The sequence below is a fragment of the Rhipicephalus sanguineus genome, chromosome 9, assembly GCF_013339695.2.
Source record: "Rhipicephalus sanguineus isolate Rsan-2018 chromosome 9, BIME_Rsan_1.4, whole genome shotgun sequence".
NCBI lineage: Eukaryota > Metazoa > Arthropoda > Arachnida > Ixodida > Ixodidae > Rhipicephalus > Rhipicephalus sanguineus.
Window position 1 is genome coordinate 11,164,059 of NC_051184.2, and position 25,881 is coordinate 11,189,939.

General features: G+C 49.2%; 1 protein-coding gene across 2 annotated transcripts in view; it reads right to left on the minus strand.

Annotated features, from left to right (window-relative positions):
* LOC119404591 (nuclear pore membrane glycoprotein 210) overlaps positions 1-25,881 on the minus strand; it is a 345,697-nt gene that overhangs the window by 44,921 nt on the left and 274,895 nt on the right. For both annotated transcript variants that reach the window (XM_037671142.2, XM_049418937.1), the window contains exons 17-18: positions 11,927-11,984; positions 11,683-11,872 (exon numbers count right to left, since the gene is read on the minus strand). In XM_037671142.2, coding sequence (XP_037527070.1) covers positions 11,683-11,872; positions 11,927-11,984 — 248 coding nt within the window. The remainder of the gene's footprint in view (positions 1-11,682; positions 11,873-11,926; positions 11,985-25,881) is intronic.

Below are 25,881 nucleotides of genomic sequence, written 5' to 3' on the forward strand. Positions count from 1 at the left end.
GAGGAGGCGGAGCGTATTCCAGAATTGTGGCGCCATATGCTCTCGGTCTCTCCGCTCCCCAGTAACATGGATACGCACACGCACGAAAGCAGACGACGAGCACGGGCTCGGACACTTGAAAGACAACACGGCTCTCGACCTGGTGTATTCTACATGGACATAGCAGGGCCTTCGCCCAAAGGATTTTACACAGCCTCTGTAATTCACTAGGAAAAACACGTCAATGGGCTCTCCTTCCGAGCACAAAATTAAGAGCGAGCTGAGGAAGTAGCGATAGCGCTTGCTGCCACGGATCCCAATTCGAAAGTCATCATCACGGACTCCCGTAAAGCATGTGCTCACTACTTGGCAGGGGAGATACCTCCCTTAGCCGGCCAAATTCTGAAACGGGCTGCCATTGATCTGACCCCGAAATGAATTATATGGGCTCCTGGCCATCAGGGCTTACGAGGTAATGAGGCCGCTGACGCGGCCGCCCGAGCGCTTACCCACCGGGCTCCTCACCCTGGCTCTTATGACTCGGAGGCCAATACGCCGCTGCTGCGGTTCAAAGAAATTCTCGCGTATTATCGCGACACTCACCGCCTTTTCCCGGCTCCTGCAAAGGGGCTGAGTAAGGCGGATGAGCGAACTCTAAGGCGCCTACAGACAGGTACTCTACTCTGCCCTGCAATATTAAAGCACTACGATCCGAACACGGATGGGCGGTGCCCACACTGTGGGGAGACTTGTGATATCTCCCACATGGTGTGGGCATGTACTAAAAACCCCCACTTGCCCCTTTCCCCTACCCCTTCACGAGAGGCATGGGAGACTGCCCTCCTCAACTGCTCCTCACTGGAGTCGCAATGGGCTCTGGTGCGACGGGCGCGAGACGGGGCCTCATCATGCGGTGTCCCGGACTAGGGACGCCGACCATGTACCGGGGTCATGCTTTGGCCCCCAAACTCTCTTTTTCTTTCATAATAAATGTTTTTTCATCATCATCTGTGGGGGTGCACTTAATCCCTTTGGGAGTTTCCTTTAACGAAAATGTAGTGCAAGGTAGTGCTTTCAAGCCCAAGCAATCAGCATGCTTTGCCACTTTCAACGTAGTATCAAGCTTTAGTGCTTTTGATGGCATCCACGCCTTCAAGATAATAAGCTTTCGTCTTTAAAAGGTAGTAAATGGTACGGTGTTCCTCAACATCTGGCCAGAATTTCGTGCTTTCATTTCAGTGTTTGATGTCCCCAGATTTATTGGGACACGAGGCATCCAGCTACACATAATACATATATTGGCATGTCAGTAAACAGTACTCCCGCCAGTGTCCATTACGTCGCAGGCATACCGCTAGCACACGCAGCTAATTTTTTAGCATATTTGCACAGCACACATTTAATAAGGTGCAGCTGGGTGCCACCCATTTCAATATCGGCCGAACTAAGAGTAGCACAGTTTCGCGTCTAAAGCATCATCGTTACAGGATTAAAATCACGCAGATAGCTTCCAAAAGGGATCGATTAACGATACTGCAGGTGATACTCTGATAGCACACTTTTGTGTGCAAGACGCATTATTGTAAGAGCGCTCGTGAGACAGAAATTTTGTTCTGCGAAACTGCCCGCAAAGCGTACTCTAATTATTACGCAATGCATGTTGAAATTACGAGTTTTCACAAAACTTTGTGTGCAACTTGTAATATGCGGCAACAAAACATCATTTCACTCTTTCGCGAGCTGCAATTACGAGGGTAGCGATGCGGGCTTGTTGGTCTGTCATGGTTCTTGGATGTGGGCGCGAAAAGACAAGGACGAAGTGTTTGTGTCTTCTTCCCTTCATCCTTGTCTTTTCGCGCCTACATCCAAGAACCTTAAAAAGGGTATGGGCTTGAGCTTGTTGGTAAGGCTTCATGGTTTTGAAACAGCGCGTAAAGTACGAGGACACAGAAAGTAAAACAGGACCAGGCGCGGAACTGCCAACAATGCTTTTTTATTTGTGCGTGTCACGTATCTCGGGAGCGCTTGCAATGTGTGATGGAGTTGGGAGAGTGAGCGAGGCGGGAGACCGTGGCGTCACGGCAAACAAACTTTATATCACCCAACACTGCAAACAAGAAGTTAACACTAAAAAATTTACATCAAAAAGTAACGTTAGAAAACGTGACGCTCTAGCGCGCAATCTCTAACACATCGCAAAGCCTACCAGCTATGCTTAACTTCTACACACTCCAAAGTCTGGCCACTATGGCGCCTCAGTCTCGCTACGCGAATCGAACGTTCTTACGGTTCGTGTTGCCCGTCGCCTCGATTCGATGCGAAGATCGACGCCCTGCCCAGTCGTCGCAGCTGTTGTCGACGTCTTGGGGTCGTCGTCGTCGATCCGCCGCGTAGCTAGCCTTCCTCGTCGCCGATCCTCCGGCCCTTCGTCGAGAACATCCGTCTCGTCCAGTTAGGCCTAACTCCTGGCCTCCCCTTGGTGCCACCGGGTCGAACTGTCGACGTGGCTCTCCGGTGATTGCTGGTGGGTCGCCGTCGTCTTGCCGAGCTGTGGTAGTGCTGCAGGTGCCACGAGAACTGCGTGCTGAGGCTGCCGCAAGCCCAGGACGCCTCGCTCGGTAGACCCCGAGGTCGACGGCCACCCTCCCGGGGCATGCACAACGCTGCCTCCAGAACTCAGCCCTACCGTTCCCGTCGCGGACGCGACGTTGGCTTCCACCACCTTGCTCCTCGACGACTCCACCGAACAATGCCTGCTCCTTCCTCTGGGGTTCCGCACCTCAGTTCGGGTCGCGTGGCACGCGCCTTTCGCCGGCCAATGGCTTGCGTCGACGTGGCGGGGGTGCACACCATCGGGTATTTTTCCATTCCCCGCACACCATCGACGCCTTGTGTTGTCCGGCGCGCGCCCCGTGCCCATTTACTCATGACATTGGGCCCCCTTTTGAAGAGTTTTTTCTTAAAAAACTGCTTTGGTCCTCCTCTTCAGGGTTATGGCCCTCTACTCTTCTGATAGTGTCTTGTAGCTTGTGCTCCTCTTTCCTTGCTTGACCTATGCACACCTTCACTTCCCCACTTTGTCACGCACTTTCACTCACACTTTACTTCACCGCACATAGTTCATACAACACCACTATCATTAGACCTACACACCACATGTTCATTGTCCAGAACACTATAATCTACCAGGTGCGATACTACACAATGTCACAATCGGTCGCTTCATTGGTGACTCTTCACAAAGTGCTTGACATCTTTCTGCATACCTGGCCAAAATGCCTCCTTCGTCACTTCCCTACGCAGGTTCTGTGTATCTCTGAACCCATTCGCATACCAATGCTCTAAAATGACCTGTCTATAACGTGCGGGCACCATCAGTTGTCTAATTAGTGTCCCTCTTTTCCAAAACTTACGGAAAATTAACTCCTTGAGTGATTCGTAGGACACTCCGTCTATACATCCCTCTCTTGTTGGTTCACGGCCAATTCTATCTATCGCGTGCCTCAGAGTTCTGTCCCTCCTCTGTTCATTTGAGAACTCCTCAGAGGTTACACCTACCCACTCCAACATTGGCACTTTATCCTTGCCTCGTGCCTCGCTATTCCCACTTCCCCTACTAGCTTCAATGCTCTCGGGGCTTCCAGTTACCTGTTTCCTTTGTTTAGCATATTTCTCTCGCTGTACGGGGTCATCCACCCTTCTTACCCCTGGCCTATTTCCCAATATCACATCATAGATGGGATCTTCCATACACTTCGCTGTGAGTACACCTACGAAATAAGGAGTATCTAACCTTATTTTCGCCTCGGGTAACTCCTTCTTGGATCCATCTACAAAGACCACTGTGCCTATTCTCCCCGTGAAATCCTTTTTATTCACCAGACTTCTCCTCACTAACACAGTATCCGCTCCTGAGTCCCTCAGCACCGTTACCCGTTTGCCGTTTACTTTACCTTCCACAACTGGCATATTAACACCTTCCGACCTATCTAGCACTGCACTCACTACCTCTTCCTTCTCTTCTGACTTCACTGCACACGCAGTATGCTCTACCGGTCTATTCCTACACTCGTTCGCTTTGTGCCCTCTTTTCTGACACAATTGGCAGGTAACGTGGGATTCTTGTTGACTAGTGCTAGTGCGGCAGTTCATAGCTATATGCCCTAGTCGATTGCACAAGAAACACCGCTGCTGTGCCCTTTGTTTACCCATTGGGACCTCACTGTTGCTCTCTTCTTCGTTGTGATCGCCTCTGTCGCCTTTTTCTAAGTTCCTTAGACCCTGAGCCTCCACGAACTGGTCCGCTTGCTTTGCCATCTCCTCTACTGTGCTTAGCTTCCTCTCTTTCAAAAATACTGCTAAGCTTTTGCTGCACCTGTTGAGGAATTGCTCAGCAACCATTCTATCGCGGACCCCTTCATATGTCATTTCTGTCTCGGACAGCTCTATCCAGCGATCAAAATAGTTAGCTAGCCGACACGCAAACTGCTTGCCAGTTTCTGAATCCTCGGGCCTACATGTTCGGAACTTTTCGCGAAAACCCTCGGCTGTTAGCCGGAACCTCTCCAATAAAGTCTTTTTCACAATGTCGTAGTCCAGAGACTCGTGTGCTGGCATGCGACCAAACACACTCAACGCCTCTCCCACGAGACACAAACTCAGAGCGTTTGCCCACTCGCCCTTCTCCCAGCCTTGCCCAATGGCGATCCTTTCAAATCGATGCAAATACGCATCAAGGTCGTCCCTTCTCTCATCGAAGGGTGCCATTAGCTTACGCGGGCAAATTTGTCTAGGCCTGGGAATAGGCCAGTTGGCCGACGCTGACGTGGGAGTACTCGCGTTACTTGGGTCGCTGCGCGGACAAGCGTTCACCTCGGCTAGCTTCAGCTTAAGCTCGAGGATCTCCTTCTCGCGCTCGTGCTGTTCGCGCGCACGTTCCCTTTCGCGCTCGTGCTCTTCACGCGCACGCTCCTTCTCGCGCTCGTACTCCGCTTCGCGTGCCCGTTCTTGCAGCGCGAGCTCCTTGTCATGCTCCTTCTGAGCGACCTCAAAAAACCTCTTCGTCTCCTCCTTATCCATCCCTACGTCTTTGGCCACGGCCGCCAACTTCTCCCAATCCATCCTTGCAACCCCCGACGATACGTAACTGGGCCAAACGCTGGAAAAATCCTGGCACAGGCTCGCCACTTATTATGTCACGTATCTCGGGAGCGCTTGCAATGTGTGATGGAGTTGGGAGAGTGAGCGAGGCGGGAGACCGTGGCGTCACGGCAAACAAACTTTATATCACCCAACACTGCAAACAAGAAGTTAACACTAAAAAATTTACATCAAAAAGTAACGTTAGAAAACGTGACGCTCTAGCGCGCAATCTCTAACACATCGCAAAGCCTACCAGCTATGCTTAACTTCTACACACTCCAAAGTCTGGCCACTATGGCGCCTCAGTCTCGCTACGCGAATCGAACGTTCTTACGGTTCGTGTTGCCCGTCGCCTCGATTCGATGCGAAGATCGACGCCCTGCCCAGTCGTCGCAGCTGTTGTCGACGTCTTGGGGTCGTCGTCGTCGATCCGCCGCGTAGCTAGCCTTCCTCGTCGCCGATCCTCCGGCCCTTCGTCGAGAACATCCGTCTCGTCCAGTTAGGCCTAACTCCTGGCCTCCCCTTGGTGCCACCGGGTCGAACTGTCGACGTGGCTCTCCGGTGATTGCTGGTGGGTCGCCGTCGTCTTGCCGAGCTGTGGTAGTGCTGCAGGTGCCACGAGAACTGCGTGCTGAGGCTGCCGCAAGCCCAGGACGCCTCGCTCGGTAGACCCCGAGGTCGACGGCCACCCTCCCGGGGCATGCACAACGCTGCCTCCAGAACTCAGCCCTACCGTTCCCGTCGCGGACGCGACGTTGGCTTCCACCACCTTGCTCCTCGACGACTCCACCGAACAATGCCTGCTCCTTCCTCTGGGGTTCCGCACCTCAGTTCGGGTCGCGTGGCACGCGCCTTTCGCCGGCCAATGGCTTGCGTCGACGTGGCGGGGGTGCACACCATCGGGTATTTTTCCATTCCCCGCACACCATCGACGCCTTGTGTTGTCCGGCGCGCGCCCCGTGCCCATTTACTCATGACAGTGCGAACACGAATAAATAGGCTTTTCACATGAGAGGAGGGGGAGAGATATTGCAAAAACGCATGCGCCCTACCCTATACTATATATATAGCTAATCTCTTTGTCTGCCAACGCTATCGAAGGTGAACTGACACATGCTGACCCGACGTTATGCATTTCATAGGCTTCATAGATTTCTCGGGCTCGGGAATCTCGGTAACTGCGAACGATGCGCGTCTGCTGGAAATTGGGGCTACACCCGCACCTAGCGCAGTGGATTGCCAAGTTGCTGCCGGTCTTCGCTCCAAGATTGCTGGCGTGTTCTCGTAGGCGGTCATTCACACACCGGCCGGTCTGACCGATGTACATTCCTCCACAGGACGTCGGGATCTCGTACACCAATCCTGTTTTGCATGGAACAAACCGAGTTGCATGTTTCTTCTGGCACGTGGGTTTCTCAGAGCTTGCCGCATTCACTCGCTTGCAGAGAGAGCTTAGTTTTATAGGCGCCGAGTAAACCACTCTTACACCCGCTCGTGCAGCCGCTTTTTTCACCCGGTGGGATACGCCATGCAGGTAGGGGATGACGGAAACTTTGGCCTTGTCAACTTGCTGTGGGGCTTCTTTTCCTTGCGACCTAGATTCGCGTAGCACTACTTCTGCCAGTCCTGCCAGGAACGGTTCTGGAAAGCCAGCCCTTGCCAACCTTTCCATTTGAAGGGCGAAACTTGAAGCAACTTGATGGGGACAGGAACGACCTAAGGCATTCCTCATGGCGGTCAAGGCGATGGCGCGTTTTACGAGCTTCGAGTGATGAGAAGGAAATGGCAGTAGGTCTTTCTTCGATCGCGGGGTATAAATCCAGCAGGTATGCCGGTCGTCCAGGTGAATCGTGAGGTCAAGGAAGCGTAGTTTTTTGCCTTCAGGCAGCTCCTTAGTGAAGGAAAGTCCAGGGAAGTTAGTGCAGAAGTTGCTGTAAATCTTGTCTGCCGTGATGCTGGCTTCGTCCGGCTTCGCGTCGAATAAAACAAGGAAGTCATCAACAAAGCGAAAAATCTTCACCCACCGGATCGTCGTTAGGCTCTCCTCCAAGCGTCTGTCGTACCTTGCCAAGAGCAAGTCGCTTAGGATGGGGGCAATACACGATCCTATGCACACGCCCTCTTTTTGCACATAGTATCGCCCTTCATGTCTTACGACTGTATTGCTGAGGTAAAAGAATAGGAGTTCTAAAAACCTGGTTACACTGGTGCCGACGGCGTCTTGAAAACGTACTGGACCGTGCTTCTCGATCTCTTCTCGTAAGGTATCAGCGAGAGCAGCCTGAGGTAACGAGTAATACAGGTCTTTGATGTCCATCGAGAATGCATGCACTCCTTGAGGGCAAGACTGCTGCAGAAAGTGACACTTCGGAGGGCCTTCGAACGATGAACGGGTCTTTGACTTCTAACAACGAAAGACCCTTCTGCAGGTACTGACCTAAGCTTTGCTGCCAGGTGCCAACTTGGAATTCCAAGAACCTGCAATTACGACTCACGAGTACTACAGCGAGGACGTTTTTTTATGAATGTAATAGCGTACGTACCTGATGAGGTTGAATTCTCAGCACGTACTGTATAGACGAGAAAACCTGGGCCAGGGGGCGCTGCTGCGCCTTTCTGAAAAGCGCCCCCTTTTTCAGAAATCTCGTTACGCGGTTGCGTGCGGCGCTTCTCCGCCAGTTTGTTTATGTTGGGGCTGCGTGCGTTCTGTATCGCTGCACGCGTGCGCATGCTTTCTCTCCCTCCCCCTCTCGTTTTCTGCTCGCGCTACGCGTGTGCGCTTCAAGGCGCTCATACAGGCGTTCTCTCGCGCTGTGCTGAGCAACAGTGCGCGTGCTCTTGCTCGCGGTGCTCATGTGAGCGTGCTTGCGCGCTAACCTCGCGCTGCGCTTGCTCTAGCGTTATATTAGAGAATTTGAGAGTTGGGACCCCAAGGAGCTTGCGAGCCGGCAGGGCGCATGCGCAGAACCCATGCCACTCTTGGGCTCTTGCGCTCACGTTGACCCAAGACGCAAAAATCGAAAACTAGTGTGGGTTCCCAAGGTACGGTCCCTAGAACATACTGGCTAGTCTGCTGTCTCTGCGCCGTCCCCATGCAAGGCCGTGTCCGTGCCACGGATGCATGCGCAGGGGGCGCTGCGATCCATCAGAGTGCCTGCACGGTGCATGTCGCGCAGGAGGAATCGGTGGAGCATCGCGCCTTGCCTTTTATTTTGCGTTCCTGCATAAACTACACGTTTTCGTTCTGTTCGTGTTGGCAGAGACTGGAACGTCTTGAACTGACCAAACATTGCATTCAACATCGTCTCTTGTCTGGACACTGCCGTCATCACACTAAGATCAGTGGTGGATCCAGACACTCATTTAAGAGCGTGCGGTCGCTCGAAGCAAAACCGATCCAGTCGCCACTGGATCAAGCAGGAGTGGGCACCTCCAGGGGGACTGCTCTGATGCCATGATGCCGAAATCAAGTTGGGCGCCAGTTATGTGGAGATAGGTTTGCACGAAGCTTACCCTACAAGGCGACCGGGAAGAGACGCGACGTTCTCCACTGCCACAGCGAACAAAGACGCTACGGCCGGGCTCGTCGAATCTCCGACACGGCGCCGAAAAGGCACTCGAGGCAGGTTGTCAACAAACACGGGTTTATTAACCCAAGATGCAGCACAGTACAACAGTCACATGCGTGCGCACAGGTGGGGGTGGGAGGGGGGGCAGGGGGACGCCCCCCCCCCCCCCTATTCACCTAAGAGGGGGGGGGGGCGCAAAGTCAGCTCCACACATTGACATAATAGAGAGAGGGGGCACAATGTCAGCGCCATACACTGATATAATTGGGAGGGGGGGAGGCGCTGCGACGAACCTTCGCCCCCCCTTCCCCCCCTGAAGGGGAACCTTCTGCACACCTATAACGACAGTCACGGGCTTGCAGGCCGTAAGGGGAACTCCGCAAGACCGGTCGAGAATGCTTGCCAGCGGCTATGACTGTCACACAAAGGGCAGCAGTCGAGCGCACGAACGAGAAGCTGCCTGCCAGAGCAGCGCGTCAACCACTCGTGGAGGCCTGAGAGCATCTGAAGCAGGGTTACCGATTGGTGCGAGCCTCAAACCGCCAAATTGGACTCCGAGGTAGCCCAAACATAGCCCAACGCGAAAATTTGAAGTAGCCCAAAAATAGCCAAAATCAGCAAATGTGTGCGTGAATCCGTTGTACTGCATAATATATTTTTTTTTTGCTATTCAATCCACAATGATTGAGCGATGGCTGCAGAATCTAGAAAAAAGTTTATTGCCACTTGATAACATACAAATGGGGTTGCATTCCAGGTTGACGCAAATTGTTGGGGTACTTGAACGTCGTTCCACTCTTGTCATAACACGTGAAATGTCAGACGGGCACCCTCTGATTCAGTAAAAACTGTAAATGCACGCGTATTCAACAAAGCATTTCATAAGAAACATAGGTGCGCATTCTACTTAGAGGCACTTCCGCTGCTATCTTGGATTTTGCTCTGGGACTGAGCAAGATGGCCCCCTCCACATCTTTTATTATTTTTCACTGTGTGGTGGGGGGAAGGGGGGGGGCGCTTGCTCGGCATTTTACGGTAGTAGAAGCCAAGAAAGTCTAGAGAAAACGTGAGCCATCAACATGGTTTCAAATTGACGACACGTGAAACCCTTTGTTGGGCTACGTCTCCAGGTGCAGGGATTGTTCAACACACTGGAATGTTTTGATGGCATTAGCGGCATGCGCATGTAAGCCTTGGCGTTCTTTGTATAGAGCTTTTTAACAGAGAGAACGATCACCACCTTTCTTGGCTTCTGCAGTGGAGTACAAAAGCTTGACGTCGCGCCTCGGTACTGCATTTTTGGGGGGTCATGCATGTTAACAACAGCCCTAAGGGTCTCATGGCGGCGGCCAGGGGGCCTTCGATGACAAGGTGCATTAGAGTTTAACTAGAGTTTTAGTGCCAGGGACCCCAGATCGCTCACGTACGCACGCTCCTGCTTTCCTTTGTATTCTCCGTGGGTGCAGCTGCTGGGGGGTCTCCAGCACTTGTATGGCTGGAGGTACAAATGAACGCAAGAGCGTGCGTGCGTACGCCATTTGGGGTCCCCGATACTAAAATTATCTACATTTTGTAGCTTTTTGGAATTCTTGCCTAGTCGATAGCAATGTAGCCCAAAAATAGCCACATAGCCAAAGAGAAAAATCCGACGCCAACTCGAACAAAAAGTAGCCCAATTTGGCTATTAATAGCCCAATCTGGTAACCCTGATTCTGAAGCGGGCAAGTCCGCGCCAGACAGAAGCGAGCCAAGCAAGCTCTTGGGGGAAGCGCGTTGTCACTGGTGGCCAATGAGGACCAGTGAAGCCCAGTGACGTAGGCTAGCGTGGTGTGCAGCGAGCATTGCCCAGACATGTCCGGACACGTACGTGGCGTCGTGCGGGAAGACTGACGCATGGTTAGCACCAGGCAAAAAGGCCTGGCGGTGTAGCCATGGTAGCCATGTCGCTGATCAACGGCGGTTCCCGGCGCTCAAGCCGTGCGGGGCCAGCACACGCGCTAGCTGGGGAACGAGGCGCCAAAGGGGACAGCGCGCTCGATTCCCACAACACCTACCCTTCTTCGCTCCCAAGAAGCCAAGGGAGAAACCAAAACAGGCCAAAGTGGGTTGTTCTACACATTGTAACTTCCTTATTACAGCACTTATTTGCGACATCCTTGCAGCTGTGTGTTCACATCATGGAAGTACGCAGTCATCTCTCCATCACAAATTTTGGACACCGGGGTTGTTAATTGACCCTGTCAGAACTATGTGGCTGCTATCTATGACCACGGTTTTGTCCACAGCTGTTGCGGCAAGCAGCACCGCTTTGACTCTGTGAGCGTTGGATGCATGTGCTGTTTTGGAGTTCGACGTTGCTATACATGATCGTGTCGACAGCGACTGCAGTTTCGTGCACAGTGATTGTGGAAAATGGTAGTTCTATTTTCCATGCATGTATGCTGGCCATGCACATGCTTTCGGTGCACGCTGCTGTCGGCCATTGCTCGATGGCTTCAGTACCTATGTTCGTATCATCTGTCGCGACGCAGAAAAGTGTTTGGAACATCTGGATTTTCACCCATTGGATACAATGGAATTTGGGCGGGAAGTTTTACAAATGCCTATGAGCCGGGTTCACATCACCAAGATTCTGTTGTATATACATGCTTTAACGAAAATTAAGCGCATTGCTGGAAAGAGGGAGAGGGGAAGCGATTTGCCGCAATCTTAAAAAATCACTCGTTTCTCGGGCCAGAATAAGAACATTTCGGGCAAAAAGCGCTCAGCTGCTGTGTGAAAAGCCAAAGCAGTGAACTCAGGTGCAGCTGGTGTAACTTGTACTGTATGTATAATATGTATACTATACTATATGTATAAATATGTATACTGGGATTTGTGCAGCGAGGCACAGACAAGTTAGATTGTAGCAAAATGGCAAAAATGGCACAGTTGGACCACCTCTGTTTGATGCAGCCATGATGTCAAGTGCTTTAAACGAAGGCAAACAAACCCTTAGAAGTGCGGCGGTATCCAGCTGAGCCATCCACATGGCTGGTGACATCCCTGTGGCTGTCCAATTGGGCTAGCCTGTAGTCCGACAGCTCCCACAGCACATCCAGTGAGCTGATGTTGGCCAGCCGACGGCCATTGGACTCTCGCACAACAAGCTCCAGCTCAATAGGACCGCTGTTGCTCACCACCTGTAAGAAGAACATTGTGGCATAAATATGCCCACTCAAACGAAATGCACATACCTGGTTACTGGATGAGCTTAGCCGAAGTTCCAGTGATGAAGGCATTGCACACACAAACCTGCAAAGGCCACACCTGCTTACACAACGGCCCTTGGACAAGCATTTTATTAACAAAAAACGCCAAGCCTGCGCGGAACGCGCAGCAATGTCACAGCGTAAGCTAGTGGAGTGGCCTTCATAGAGCCCCCTGTAAACTATCTTAGGGCGCCTACTGCAAGTACACTTGCGAGGTACCCACAATAAATCAACCCTCTTACGAAGTAGCAAAGCGCCCACTGTAGCATAATAAAGAACCAAGCCCTAGACCACGCAACCCATATCTTTTAACAGTGGAGCTGTTTATGCTTGGAAAAACTTGGTTAGTTGTGAACAAAAATTATCATCATCACGAACATGCTCTCTTCTTCATCTTCTGCTTCGCTCCCACAACACGTGCATCGATTTGTCCGCCGTGGGATGTAATAACTCTGATGGGCAAGAGAACGAGTACAGAGAGAGAGAAAGAAACAGACACAAAAAATTGAAAACCAGAGAGCAAGACAAAAAGAAAAGAAAGAGATAGAAAGAAACAGTAAGCAATAAATAGAGAGAGATAGAGAGCAAGGCAAGAAAGGGAAAGTAATAGGTAGCGAGAGGAAGACAGAAACAAGCAGAGAGAAAGAGGGGAAGAAAGAAATAGAAAAATAAAGAGAAACAAGGAAGGCTGCTAAGCTCCGCAATTCTTTCAGGCTTGGCACCACTAGTTCGAAGCCGCCTTAATTTTTACAGCGAAAGCCGTTATGAGATCATTTCACCGGCCGTTTTTGGCGCCGTAGTTGTCCGCCGCCGCCGCCAGTGTCCGTAATCAGTATCGCTCGAAATAAGAAAAAAAAAAAAAAACGAAATAAGAAAAAAATTCCAGGATGGAACGAGGTTCGAACCTGGGCCCTCTGCGTGGGAGCCCAGTATTCAACCTCTGAGCCATGCCGGTGCTTGAAACTGCTTTGCAAAAAGGTCCTATACAGGCTTCATGTCGGGAAGGAACCACATTAGCATATGCAATATAGCGCGGTAGAAGAGTAAAATAAGCACCAAGCATCGCACAACGCGAATTGCACAACGAGTAGGTTGTTGAATGCTTCCAACCCATTACAAAGGGCTCTGCCACAATTCTTCATCGTCATCAGGCACAGCATCAACAAAGTGCGCATAATGCCTTACATGCGTTTAGCAGGTGCCAACGCTCTCCGTAGAATGACGAAAAATTGCACAGTGCGTGCTGCCCTACTTCTCAAAAATTACAATAATTTATAGCGTAGTGGGTTCCTCGCAAGTGCACTTGTATTGGTTGCCAAGGAAGCCCATAAGCGCATGATCCACTTCCTCGGGGTCTCAGTAAAATTACAATGATTTATAGCGTAGTAGGTTCCTCGCAAGTGCACTTGTATTGGTTGCCAAGGAAGCCCATAAGCGCATGATCCATTTCCTCGGGGTCTCAGTAAAGTTCTTTGTGATTTATGGAGTAGTGGGTACCTTTCTAGTGTACTTGTATTGTTGCCCCAAGAGAGCTTAACGGGCTCTAGAAACGCCGCTCTTCCAGCTTTCGCTGTGACTGTGCTGCGGTTTCAGCGCAGGCCTGGCGTTTTTTTAGAGTGCAGCTCTTAGGCACCCGTTCCTGTATGGAGTGTGCTCTCAAGCTAGAGGTGTGCGTCGCCGCCGCCGCCTGTTTTTGCTCGCGCCGCCGCGCTATAATTGCGGCGCGCTGCCGTTTGTCCTTTCTTTTAATATGAACGGGGAATGTGGTCATAAAATACAACACATCCTTGAGGGAGCTCTTGATGTATCCATGTAATGGACTGTTCATTTCAGCCGCCGTTGATTGGCGGGAGCTCGGCGAGTAGCGCGCCCTCTGCTTCCCGTTCTTTTCTAATTTTGAGGCCACGAAGCTTTCACAACTCCCGACACAAATGAGAGGAACAGAGTGATCTCAGAATAACAGAGAGCTGAGCTAGTTGGTAAGTATACATTCTAAAGAGACAGGGCGGACAAACACGGACACACGAAAGACGTCAGGATACCACAAAAAGTCAAGAATGATCTCCAAACTAGCCCTTACACCTTGGAGAAAAAAAATTAGGAGGGAGCGCACCTAGCGTCCACAAAGCAACCTCCTATAAAGCCGCTACCTCCTCGGGTTTGTGTTTAGTTTCATTTTTGTGGTGGGCACATGGGAAAAAAAATTGACGAGCACGCTCGCCTAGCGTCCACAAGCCAACTTCCTCTGACGCCGATCCCCCCTCGTGCTCCATGCTCTGGTCACAATTCCCAGCATGCCAGTGAACACTTCTTGTTCACTGTAGCTGGGGAGTTATTCTCGATGTGTCCCCCTAGCGGACTGTCCATTTCGGCTGCCACCGATTAATTGGAGTTCGGCGAGCAGCGCGTCCCTTGTTCCCAGTTCTTCTTTCGTAACGTCATTTTGACGTCACGAAGCTTTCACAACCCTTGACACAAATGAGAGCGACGGAATGGTCCGCCGTGGTGGAGAAGTGGTTATGGTGCTCGGCTGCTGACCCGAAGGTCGCGGGTTCTATCCCGGCCACGGTGGTCGCATTTCGATGCAAGCGAAATGCTAGAGGCCCGGGTACTGTGCGACGTCAGTGGACGTTAAGCAACGCCATGCAGATGATAAAAATTTCCGGAGCTCTCCTCTACGGCGTCTCTCATAATCATATCGTAATTTTGGAACTTAACAACCCAGATATTATTATTATTATTATTATTATTATTATTATTATTATTACTGAAGCACGTAAAACGCTTCAACGCAACGGACGCAGCCCCCAGAGATGCGCTTTTGGGTGCACATCTCGGAAGCCAACTCTAATCGCACTAGCCATTGAATTAGGTTTAATGCGACCGCCCGTGTAACGCACCTGTGAAGGTCAGTACGCATTCTGTGCATAGTTCTCAAACAACTGGGACACATTCATATGCAAGTTCAGACTTGACAAGTTCCTGTTTCTGTACATTTCGTCCACTTTCTTCTTACGGTGGGAAGGTGCTGGTGGGTTGGTGCATCGACGTGGTCAAGAGCGAGGTGACATCACGGCTCAGCGCTTTTTCGAGTAACGGAATGCTCTGTGGCGAAATGGACTGTGGACATCTCCTTTAGGTGAACACATCGAGAATGGCTCTCGGGAAGTTGCATCTTTCTCTCCTTCAGAAGTCTCGCGAGTATTGCCTGCACCTCCACTCTGCGGCGTCCTCTACCCTCAAAGGGCGACGACGCAACTCGCTGTATACACTCCGTTCACTTAAGGTCCCTCTATTTTTCAAAGGTAGCGCAAACTCCTCCTCTCAGCGCCGTTTCCTCCTCGCCCGGCCGCCATTATTGGGCGAGACTCGCAAGGCGCGCCCAGCCCGCATGCGGCGCGTCGAAGCGCTTGCTTGTACTTGCTTAGAAACGCGACAATTCTGGGCGCAGATTCACACAGCTATTCGTTTGTAAGATGTGTAGTAAAAATAGTTTGTGGTTGGTCGGTACACTGGCTATCATTTCGCGTTTTATAAGCAAAAATCACACACTGGTGCCGGCATATATAAGAACATTGCGCACACGAACAGCTTTCTGGACCTGAGACCTGTTTTGAAAACGTGAAAACCTAGCATTTGCGCATTGCATTTGAGTTCATAAGTGTAGGATGCGTCGCTCACACCAGGCGAACAAGAGGCAGAACATGTTAAACGCAATCCTAGGAAGTATTTACAGCAGATGTTTTTCTTTTCGGATACCGTTGTGTTCGTTTACAAGACACATTTCGGAAAAATGAGACGCTACGTCAAATTATGAACACACAACACGGCGGAGGCACTTATTTGCTAAATACCCCCAGCGCGCATTCTTTTAAATTTCGAACTGCGTTCACGTGCTTCTATTGCCCCCTCTGGTAAATATCTTTTTGGTTCCATCGCGTGTTGCTCGTGCTCATTAATTGGAGCTAGCTCTTTAATTGGAGACTCTTAGAGACTGGCTGATGCAGAAATATGGAGGGAACTGCATTAGGCTTTAGCTTCTTGCAGCCATTTGTCGCAAGGATGACTGGCTCGAATTGATCGTGTGTGAAGTGTTTCTGAAATATACAGACATCCTCCAATGCACCCACTGCAATTTGCGTAACGAAATACGGCCAAAGTGCTCAAAACTACAACAAATAATAAAGCGCATCAAAGAAAAACATGCAGCAACTGTCTTATGATAATTATTATTGAACACAGAATATCAGTAACACTGAGAAATGTGGATATATTTAAAAAATATAAAAACCGACAACACAAAGAATAAAAACTAACACTTTCTTCAAATAAACATATAGTTCAGGAGAAAAAATTAGAGGGTTAGAGAACAAACATGCATTTAAAATTACAGTTTGCATACGGGCAGCACTGCTAAGTAAATTACGCTCATCAATCGATGCTCCTTACTTGCCATGTCTCTTTCTTTATCGTACACCTCATCACCACATTCTATTTATGAGCGCCAAAAAAAAAAAACAAAAAAAAAAAACAGCTCCGACTTTCTCAGAGTATGTTTTTAACGACTTCTGGCAAGTGAATTTTGTAAAATCTACGGGCCGCGCCAGGGCTGCGCGAGAAAACAGAGATCTTGCAAAAATATTTTTCTCAGACGTTGCAGTAAATTTTCGCAAAACAATGACTAAATTGCGAACACTAAGGAATTCGCTGTAAATATTGTGTGCGAGAAAGTGCGGCCGATAATGTCACGCCGCCTTTTTTTTTTGTCTAACTTAGGCACCAGTATCGAGCCTTAGCTCCATCTAAAAGAGTTCGAATGGCAAATATATACGAAAGGGTTTAGTAGTGGTCGACTTATCTCACAAAGCCTCCCATTGTGGCAATCGAAGTTCTTTCTCCCGATAAAATGGAACCATATCGCTCGCCGTTTGACATTTTCCTTTCCACGAGGAACAGAAAAACCTTGACGCCCTTGGCAATGCTGTTCGAGCAGCCAACAGCGCAACAAGTTGGCACCTGGCTGCATACGATGGCGTCTTGCAAACTAAAAAGCTATAAGAAGCCTGCGCCCACGTACAGCGCGCATGTGCGGCGGTGTTTGTACGCCCAATAATGGCGTCGTTTTCCACCGCTAGAGCAAGAGGCAGAGGGGTCATCGGGAATAACTGGTCACGTGTCGGGCCTGGTCCAATAGGGGAGCACAAAAGGGCGAAGAAGAGAGGAGAGACGCAGAGAGCGGGGAGGAAATTGTCCCTTTCCTTTTTGGACAATGGTTTGCGCTACCTTTGAAAAATACAGGGACCTTACGTTCACTGCGACTGGCGCGCCACCATGCGGCCGTCAGAGAAGGCAGTCGTTGAGAGCCTGAGCAGAAGCGAACGCTTTCCCGCGCCCGCTAGCACGCAGTTGTAGGTGTTCTGTGACGCAGTCATGAACTGCTGCGTCGTCGGTTATACCAACAGGTACACGTCGTGCCCTGTGAGAACGATGTTTCACCGTTTCTCAACTCGTACGTGCTTTCTTGGGCAGCGGCAGAAGTGGATCACGGCTGTGCGACGAAAAAAGTTAGCTTGCTTCCCACTCCCTCTGCCGTCTCGCGTTCTGCGGTTTTGTTTTTCTACTGCCGCTAGCATCAGTACATTTCAGCCATGACGGAACAAACTGGGAGCCCTCTCGGCACTCGAAGACATGCAGTGCACATTTCGTTGGGGGTGTGCCGTCCAAGGATGTGTCGTCCCCGTCGTACGTGCCAACGATATTTCCTGACGGATATCGTAAGCCGTCCGTGCTTGCAGAAGATAAGTTGATAGTCAGCGCTCGTGTCGTCGTATGTGTGTCTTCTACGTCCCGTGCTTTACGTTCGCGCTGTTCTTGCGGTCATGATTTTAGTACTGGCGGAAGCGCAGCTGTTCAATTAGAGATGCGCTAACTGGGAGTCGATCCCCTTCCCCCGAGATGTTGAGGGACAAAAATGTCAGGTGGTCGCGGCTCTTCGGATAGATCCTAGGATTAAAGCAGAAAGACTACGGCTGAGACTTATGCTTATGCTGCAATAAGGTCGTTGCTACGCGCGACAATTTCAAGCAAAATATTTGATGGCTGCGAATCGACATGACACGAAGCCGCCAACAAATAACCACGCCGCCCGGCCACTCGCCGAAGTTTCCACGGCGAGTGGCCGTGGATAATTCTAAATGTTCTGAGCATTTTGCAAGTACACGAGTAGTGGGCATGCACCAATAATATTCTAAGCATGAAAGAATGACAGCTTGCCTCGGATAGCTATGGAGTAAGCCTCTTGTGGGACGCACGCCTGACGCACGCATTTAGCCGTCAGTACTGACGACACCGTAGCAAAGCGTTCACTAACGTCAAAAACGTGGCCACTCTCAAGCAGGTTTTCCCCCTTTTTAATGGTGGCATCGCGGAAGAACGATCCCACCACGATATCTTTAAATCCAGCTCGAAGCACTAACGCACCAGCGATGGGCGCTTGCGCCGCCATAGCTGTCAAAGCAATGAGGCACTGTTGTCTGCTAATGCTCTCAACGTTGCACGCTCGTCGCACCGCAAGTGGCGCCGCGTGCGTCTTTCAAGGCGCCCTCTATAGGTCCCGAACGGAGTGTATAGCATATTCGTGGAGTCTTTGACCTAGTACACTCTGCGTAGATAAATAAAATAGGTAAGTGATATATATAGATGCGTTAGTACACTTTTTTGCTTTCATTTGTACTCGAGTAAATCGATAAATAAATGTAGAAGTAAAGACAATGAAAAACTTGAAATAACAGATAGCTGAGCTAGTTGGTAGATATTCATGTTAAAAACACAGGGCGTGCAAACATGGGCACAAGAGGGAAGTCAAGAGAGGGAACAGTTATCTCTCACGTAGGCCACCACGCGCACCTGATTGATAGGTATCGCCTCTTGCCTGGGAATGCGCAGATAAGTATTTGTGTCTACCTCCTGTTCCGCGGCTGTGCGATTTTTCAGTAGGTAGCGGCGTTTGTGGTGTCTTCACTACTCTCTTGTGTCCGTATCTGCACGCCCTGTCTTTTTAAAGGGCTCCAAAACAAGCTCTGAAAACAAAATTGAGCGCGTTATTCTTTCTTGGCGTTTCTCGCCTTTTTGGCGCACTTCGTGGTGCCACAGCAGTGATTCACGTGACATCATTACGGTACGCACCCTCGATTGTTCCATATGCGAGTAATATTAGTTATGAATTGCCTCCCACCCTGCTTTGCCATGGAGCTGCCACCCTTTATTCGTTGTCTCGAGTGACTATATATTGTGCGCAATCAACTTATTTCGCTCCATTTTGTGCGTGTCCGACTGCGCATGCGGAGATAAAGTGTAGCCGACAAGCGCGAAATCCTTATAGGCTCAACGCTTCGTGCTGTATACGCGTGCTTCATGAAGAAATATCTGGCGATGAGATATCGCCTGTAAGAAGCGTAGTGAAGGCGAGAACGAAACCAGTGGAAAAGGCGTCGGATTATTTTATTCTTCCAACGGACGAACACTTTACAGCGGAGATGATGCAGCTCTCCAGAAAAAAGGCGAGCCCTCTTCCACGGTTTTTGTGTATTTTTTTTTTATTGCGATAACAATTATATGGACAATCTGTACTTTTTTTTTTCACAGTCGCTGTACTGTTCCGTATAAAGTCTAAATCCACAACATCGCTGCGCACATTGTATGGTAAGCAACTGTAAGCATTGTAAGGGTGCGGTCGCTATGTCGGCAGACATAAGCAAACGGCTCGTATACCCTTCTACGCGCCGTGATCTCACCGCTTCGTGCTGTGTCCACTGATACGAGAAACTGCACGAAAACCACTTCTCTCCCAGGACCGGTCGTATTCCCATACACCAGCGTTTTGTTATGGTTATGCGAGATCGGACCAAGAAGAGTTAGCTGCTAACCTTATTTTGTGTAACATTACGACATGGTGCTATCGCATTCACTGCTTTGCCCTTTCGGTGAAACAGATTTTTTTCCAAAATTCAAGGGATTGAATTTTCTCCCCACCATCTCTTGAAACACGGCATCAAAAATCTTGCTGATGTAAATGTCCAACGTAGGTTTGGTCATACTGTGCAAACAGGTATTCAAAGCATAGCGGTTACTTGCTCGCGGAAAGGAGTTTTTTGTTTTGAACATTCACCATTCTCTGTCAAAATTGGATTGCTGTAAACTTTGCTAGCTTGATCTCTCCTTCTATAACGCCACTAGAGAGGCTAACACCGCTCTAAAGAAGGCCATATTGCTACAAAACCTAGCACTGCTAAGCATTGCCGCTATTTTTGTTGACATCTAAGCATTAGTCTCGTATCTTTTCTGGACGTTTTCTGGCACTAATGATGAACAGTTACCAACTTTATAATATATATACATTACAAAAAAGTGTTATTTTTTATTTACAGGTAACAGCCTTACCAATGGCGGTCCAATATAAAGTATAAGTTATCACGATGTCGTAGGGCCTGTTAAGCTTCGATTACGTGAACCCCTTTGGGCCCAAATGCAAGAACACGGACAGCATGCGAACGCTCCCGGGCCTGTAGACGTTCCGGGGATAGAGGCGCAGAAGTGGATGCCCAGACGCCCGAGAAACCCGAGACACTGCTGCTGCGAAGGTGGAGCAGTTGTGCGCCCTTGGCCTTGTGCTGTGCGCAAGAACGTGGTGAGCTCACGGCTCATCCGCACCTGGCTCTTGAGTGTTGGAACGCCGGTGGCGTGATCGGTGGCGTGATCGGTGGCGTGATCAGTGGCGCGGTCGGTGGTGCGAACACAATGTGATGTCCATATTTGGTCATGTCTGGAGGCACCTGACATCACACAAACGTCTGGAACCCTTTAAAAACGCGCAGGGAGAGACTGGGTGGGGCAGACTTGGCTGAGACTCTGACGGAACTCTGCTCCTCGGCTTCTTACCTTTGTCAGTTTGCAAACTTAAATGTCCACTTTGGTCTAACGATGTAGTATTAAACTCTATTGCTTCGCTGCTCTGCGCCGTCTCGCCTGTACTTCCCTTCTCGTCGGTCCTGATGCAAGTTACGAGCACAACCTGCTGATGGTGGCAGTCGAGAGACACCTAACAGGCCGTAGTTTAGTACAGCACACGACAGCTAGTCGTAGCGTCTTCTTTGCATATGTGTGTTCGATGTGTTCGCTAGTGTATCCTAGTGGAATCTGCGCAACATTAACCCTCAAGACGGTAAAAAAACACGCCTTTTCCCATCAGTTTTCTTGCTTGGCATGTGCTTCTTCCACATTGCGGGAATACGTGGAATTTTTTTCTTCTGCCGATGTCTTTCATTTTATGCTTTTTTTACAGCGGTGCGCCGGCTAGTTTCAGTTTCGTGCTTTGGCCGGTTCCTGCTTGTTGAGCCTGCAAAACCATAGCTTCCTGGTTTAAAATCATTCAAAAGGTGACTGATTTGTTACTCTCTTGTTTATTGCTCCTCGGTACGCGATTATGCCTGTGCTCGTGCAGGTGCTGACTGACACAAACGATGCCGCTGTGGTTGCATTTCCTGCTTCGAACTCACAAAAACCATTTCCGCCTCGTTGGCGATAAGACGAATGATTATTACAGGTTTCGGACTTGTTTTTGCTTTCCGGAAGCGCTCACGACTACACAGTTTTCTTCAGTGCGCTCACCTGCGCTGTTTCCTTGCGCAATGGATGTGTGCGCTGGTTTCTCTGCTGCAAGTGAGTATAGCAGCAATTCCTCCAAATTGTTGCTCAATTGCCGAATCATAATCTGATTTGAGTTAATGTCAGCCCATCATACGAGGAGTTACTTTTGAATTAAGACTCAGATGTTCATAAGCAAGCGACATCTCAAAAGTGTGCGTGCTGAGACGATGCTGACTGGATCAAAAGTGACTTTTCTCCCTCCGTGTTTCCACCTGACTCATCTTCAGGCACTTATTTCTGTACGTCTGTGAACTACAGATGTTTATTGCAATGCATAACTTTTTAGCAGTCATAACGGCTTTTTTATAGTATTTATCTCAAGGTTCATAGCAACGTTGAACAAAAAAATTCATGGGTTTTTAAGGACTTTGAAGCACCTGATGAAGAATTTTCAAGGACCCGAAACAACAATTGTTGAGAACGTAGAAAAAAGGAACACCAGCTTTTACAGCATGAAGCACATCTTTCATTGCACACAAGCTAAAGTAGGTACTTTTTCACAATTAATAGCAAACTAAAGGGGTTTTGACAGTTACTTTCTTCACTCGTATTTTGTTCAAAGCAGGTTTCAGTATTCTTCTGCCCGTTTGCTTAAACTGATTCACCTCACAATACGCATGTGTCACAAACGAGCGCCCATAAAGCGCGCGCGCGGCCGCTTTCAAACGGCTACGAGACGGAACGGCGCGATCCGCTCGCCCAAGAAGCGCGAACGACAAAAAAACAAGCATCACAAGGTGCCGACGTGCCGCATCCTCCTCACCTACTCGAGCCAGACACAGACAACGCGATCAAATGCCCGGCAAAGCCTGGATGTTTCTAGAAGGAAGGGGGGACGCATCCCCGAGTGACACCGCCGCGAGTAGAACCGGCGAGAGAAATCTCGAACTATCCTTAGCCTTGGCTGTACTGCACGCCGAACAACCCTCCCGACGCTTCTAGAAACCGGGGGAGAAGGGATAAAAGCGTGCAAACGACGACGAGTCAGACAGTCGAGACAGGAGTGAGTCAGTCGGTCCGGTGATGGTGAAGTTATGCTAAGTGTGGCTCCGTTAGCCAAAGAAGATGTGTTTATGTTGGTGTGCGGTCCATCGATCGTCGATCTGGAAGCATTGGAGGACGACGCCGTGTGAGCCGTGACAAGTTACGACGACGGTTGAGCTACGACGATCAACGCTGGAGCTGGCGTGAGTGTTTCCTTGAAGAGAAGCATTCGATTACCGTCCAAGTATTGTGGACTGGATACGTCATTGTATATTCAGGACTTTAACTGTCATTGAATAGTTGTAATGCATGCGATTGCATTTGTAGCGTGTGATCTGTTTGTTTAGCTCCCGTTGTGTAAACACCACCTGAATTATACTGTGAAGTTGTAACTAGTACCAGCCGAGTGTGCACGTGTTTGTGATATTTGTATTGCCTTAACTGAGAATATATTTCGTTTTCGTTTGTGTTATTGACTCTCGGCTCTGACTCGGTCTTTGGACCACAACTGGCGTTCGCTGGCGCACCAAAGGACCAACTCTAAATTGTCCGCGCTTTCGTGGTGCGTTTTCGGAGGGCCGTGACGCCAGCCCTTAGAATCCGCCCGGCGATTGCCAAACCCGATTAACGGGATCAGTGACAGGATGCATTGCGTGAGCTTGCACACACGCACACACACACAAAATGTGCATCGCCAGCCATAAAATTTTTTCAACTGGTATGAATATACAGATGACATAATTGCCGCTAATATAACAGAAAAACGCGGGAAAGAAACCCAAATATAACTATCCCAAACCTCGGAATCAATTGGCACATTCACTCTCATCCATTCCATAATCTGGATAGTTTCGGTCACTTCTATTACTCCCGCTCCCTTTCATGCTTTCTCACAACCTGTTAACGAAGCATTGCATCATCATCCTACATTGCTGATATCAGATGTCACTGTTTAAGTTTTTTTTGTTGTAGTTTATTTTTTACTATCTTTCACCATGGTAATTATCTGAAAACTGTTTAGGAGAGTTGAATTACCTTTATTTTTTATGTTGTCTAATTTCAGTTTTTGTTGCTGCTTACTGCTAATGTTTTTCTTAAGTAGAACTCCGTTTTCTTTTTTACCTGCGATGTATTTTATTACCTGTTTTCTGTACCACTGTTTGCTGCATGAATTAATTTTTTTCTGTATTCACTATTGTAGGAGGTCCCGATTCAGTCTCTGACTATGGGACCTCCTTCTATATACACAAATTTTGTAATTGATTCGATGACTAAATAAAACCATTTCTGATTCTGAATACAGGCAGCACTTCCAACTCACTTTGTGTCATTTTAAGGGCAATTATGTCACATAGCAAGTACCAACTAGGACATGAACACGTTCACCGGATGAGCATATATGCGCACACACTCGCACATTTAAAAAGGGGTCGGGCACTCTTCTCTCCCCACTGCCACAAAATAAACTCCTCGTTAACCCCACCGATCAAAAGTAGGCTCATGTGAATAACTTTCTAGGCTCATAGTGCATGGCAATTAGTGTTGAATAATTTTGAAGTGAATTCGAATAGTAGCAGGATTTGAATATATGTGTAAAAATACTTTAATATTTAAAATTTCTCATACTCAGGCAATATAAGATGCTCATAAAAAAAGTGACTGAAATGCAGAAGTGTGACTTCGTGCTGGTACGGATTTCCCCTGACAAGGTGGTTTCACGGCACAGCAGTTCTATGGTGCAGTGAAACCATATTTAGGCAGGTTACGTGTGGTAGAATACGTCTGTTCGTTCTTTTTAAAAACAACATATTTCCAAATTTTAAATTAATGCCATAGCGAATTCGAGAACTGTAACCTTTGCTCAATTATTCGCACAGAGCTATCCAAAAAGCTACTGCTAAAACTTGGCTCAACAAAAGTGTATTGACAAAATTCAAGGACATTTAAGGACCTACAAAAATTTAATGGTTTTCAAGGCGTTGAAAACGCTGTTTGAAAATTCCAGAGTTTTCAAGGACCGCTACGAACCCTGTACCTTGCTGTTATACACGAATAAACCATGTGTTTGTTCACAAACACAAACAATTTTCTTGTCACTTTACGGTCACCATAAAAAATACAATTTTTTTCTGAAATAGATTTGCCTGAAGAACTTAAACTGGCAATAAAAAAAATCTACCCTGGCCCTCAGAATATGACCCACAAAGAGTTAACATGTTACATTATTTTTGGTCAGTTTCATCTGTGGAACGCGTTAAAATCAGCCGATTCGAGCCGTTTTTGGTGCTGTACTATGCAGTGTCCGGATTTCATGAGCGCAGATCGAGGGAGACCGATATCCTTAGCTCTCATTCTTACATTTGCAAGTAAGTGCAGGAAGAGAGAGAGAAAGCAATTACAGCGTGCGACAAATCTTTGTAACTCCGCTCTTACTGGATGGATTCTAAAAATGTTTGCGGTGGTCGATTCGTGAGGAAATAAGCTCCTTTAGTGAAGCCATTCCACGGCTACTTTGAAAAGTGTTGCAGGGCCCCTTTAAATAAATACGATGTCAATGTACCTTGGTGTGCGCGATGTTTATATATGCGTGAAGCACAGCACACATCCCGGTTTGTGTAAGCATCCTTTGTCTCCGTGTAAGAGAGTGTGGCGACACAGTGCGCACAAACCGGCGCCGCCTCCGCCTCGTCACTATCTAGGCCGGCGTGACAAGGCTGCATGCTACACCACGCCTCAGATAAGGGACAGCGTCACCGGAGGCTTACGTCACCGACGGTGGCTATAAAACCAAGCTGCCAAGCTCGGAAGAGATCATTCCTTCGCTACCCAACTAAGTGCAGCGTCGGTATGCTCGCCCCGCTGCTGCTACTCCGTTAATAAACAGTTGTTACGTTTTATGTTGGGATGCGTCCTTCCACCGACACGGCATCCCACATCTGGTGACCCGGAAACCGAACAAACCGCACCGCTATGGCCGACCCAGAAGCCCTTGCCGCTCTTCGCCAGCAAGTGGAAGAACTTCAGCATCAACTGCAGGCCCTGCAGCAGCAACATCCCGGCAACGTCTCCGCGCCCCTAGCAGTACCTGCCGGCGCCACTGAAGATGTCAGAGCTTCTGCAGAAGCCATCCCGCACGCTGCCTCGTACGACACCTGGCGTGTCGCCGTCAAGCTTCCACCGTTTTGGGCGGACTCGCCCGAGGTCTGGTTCGCCCAGGTCGAGGCCCAGTTCTCCCTGGCGAGCATCACGCA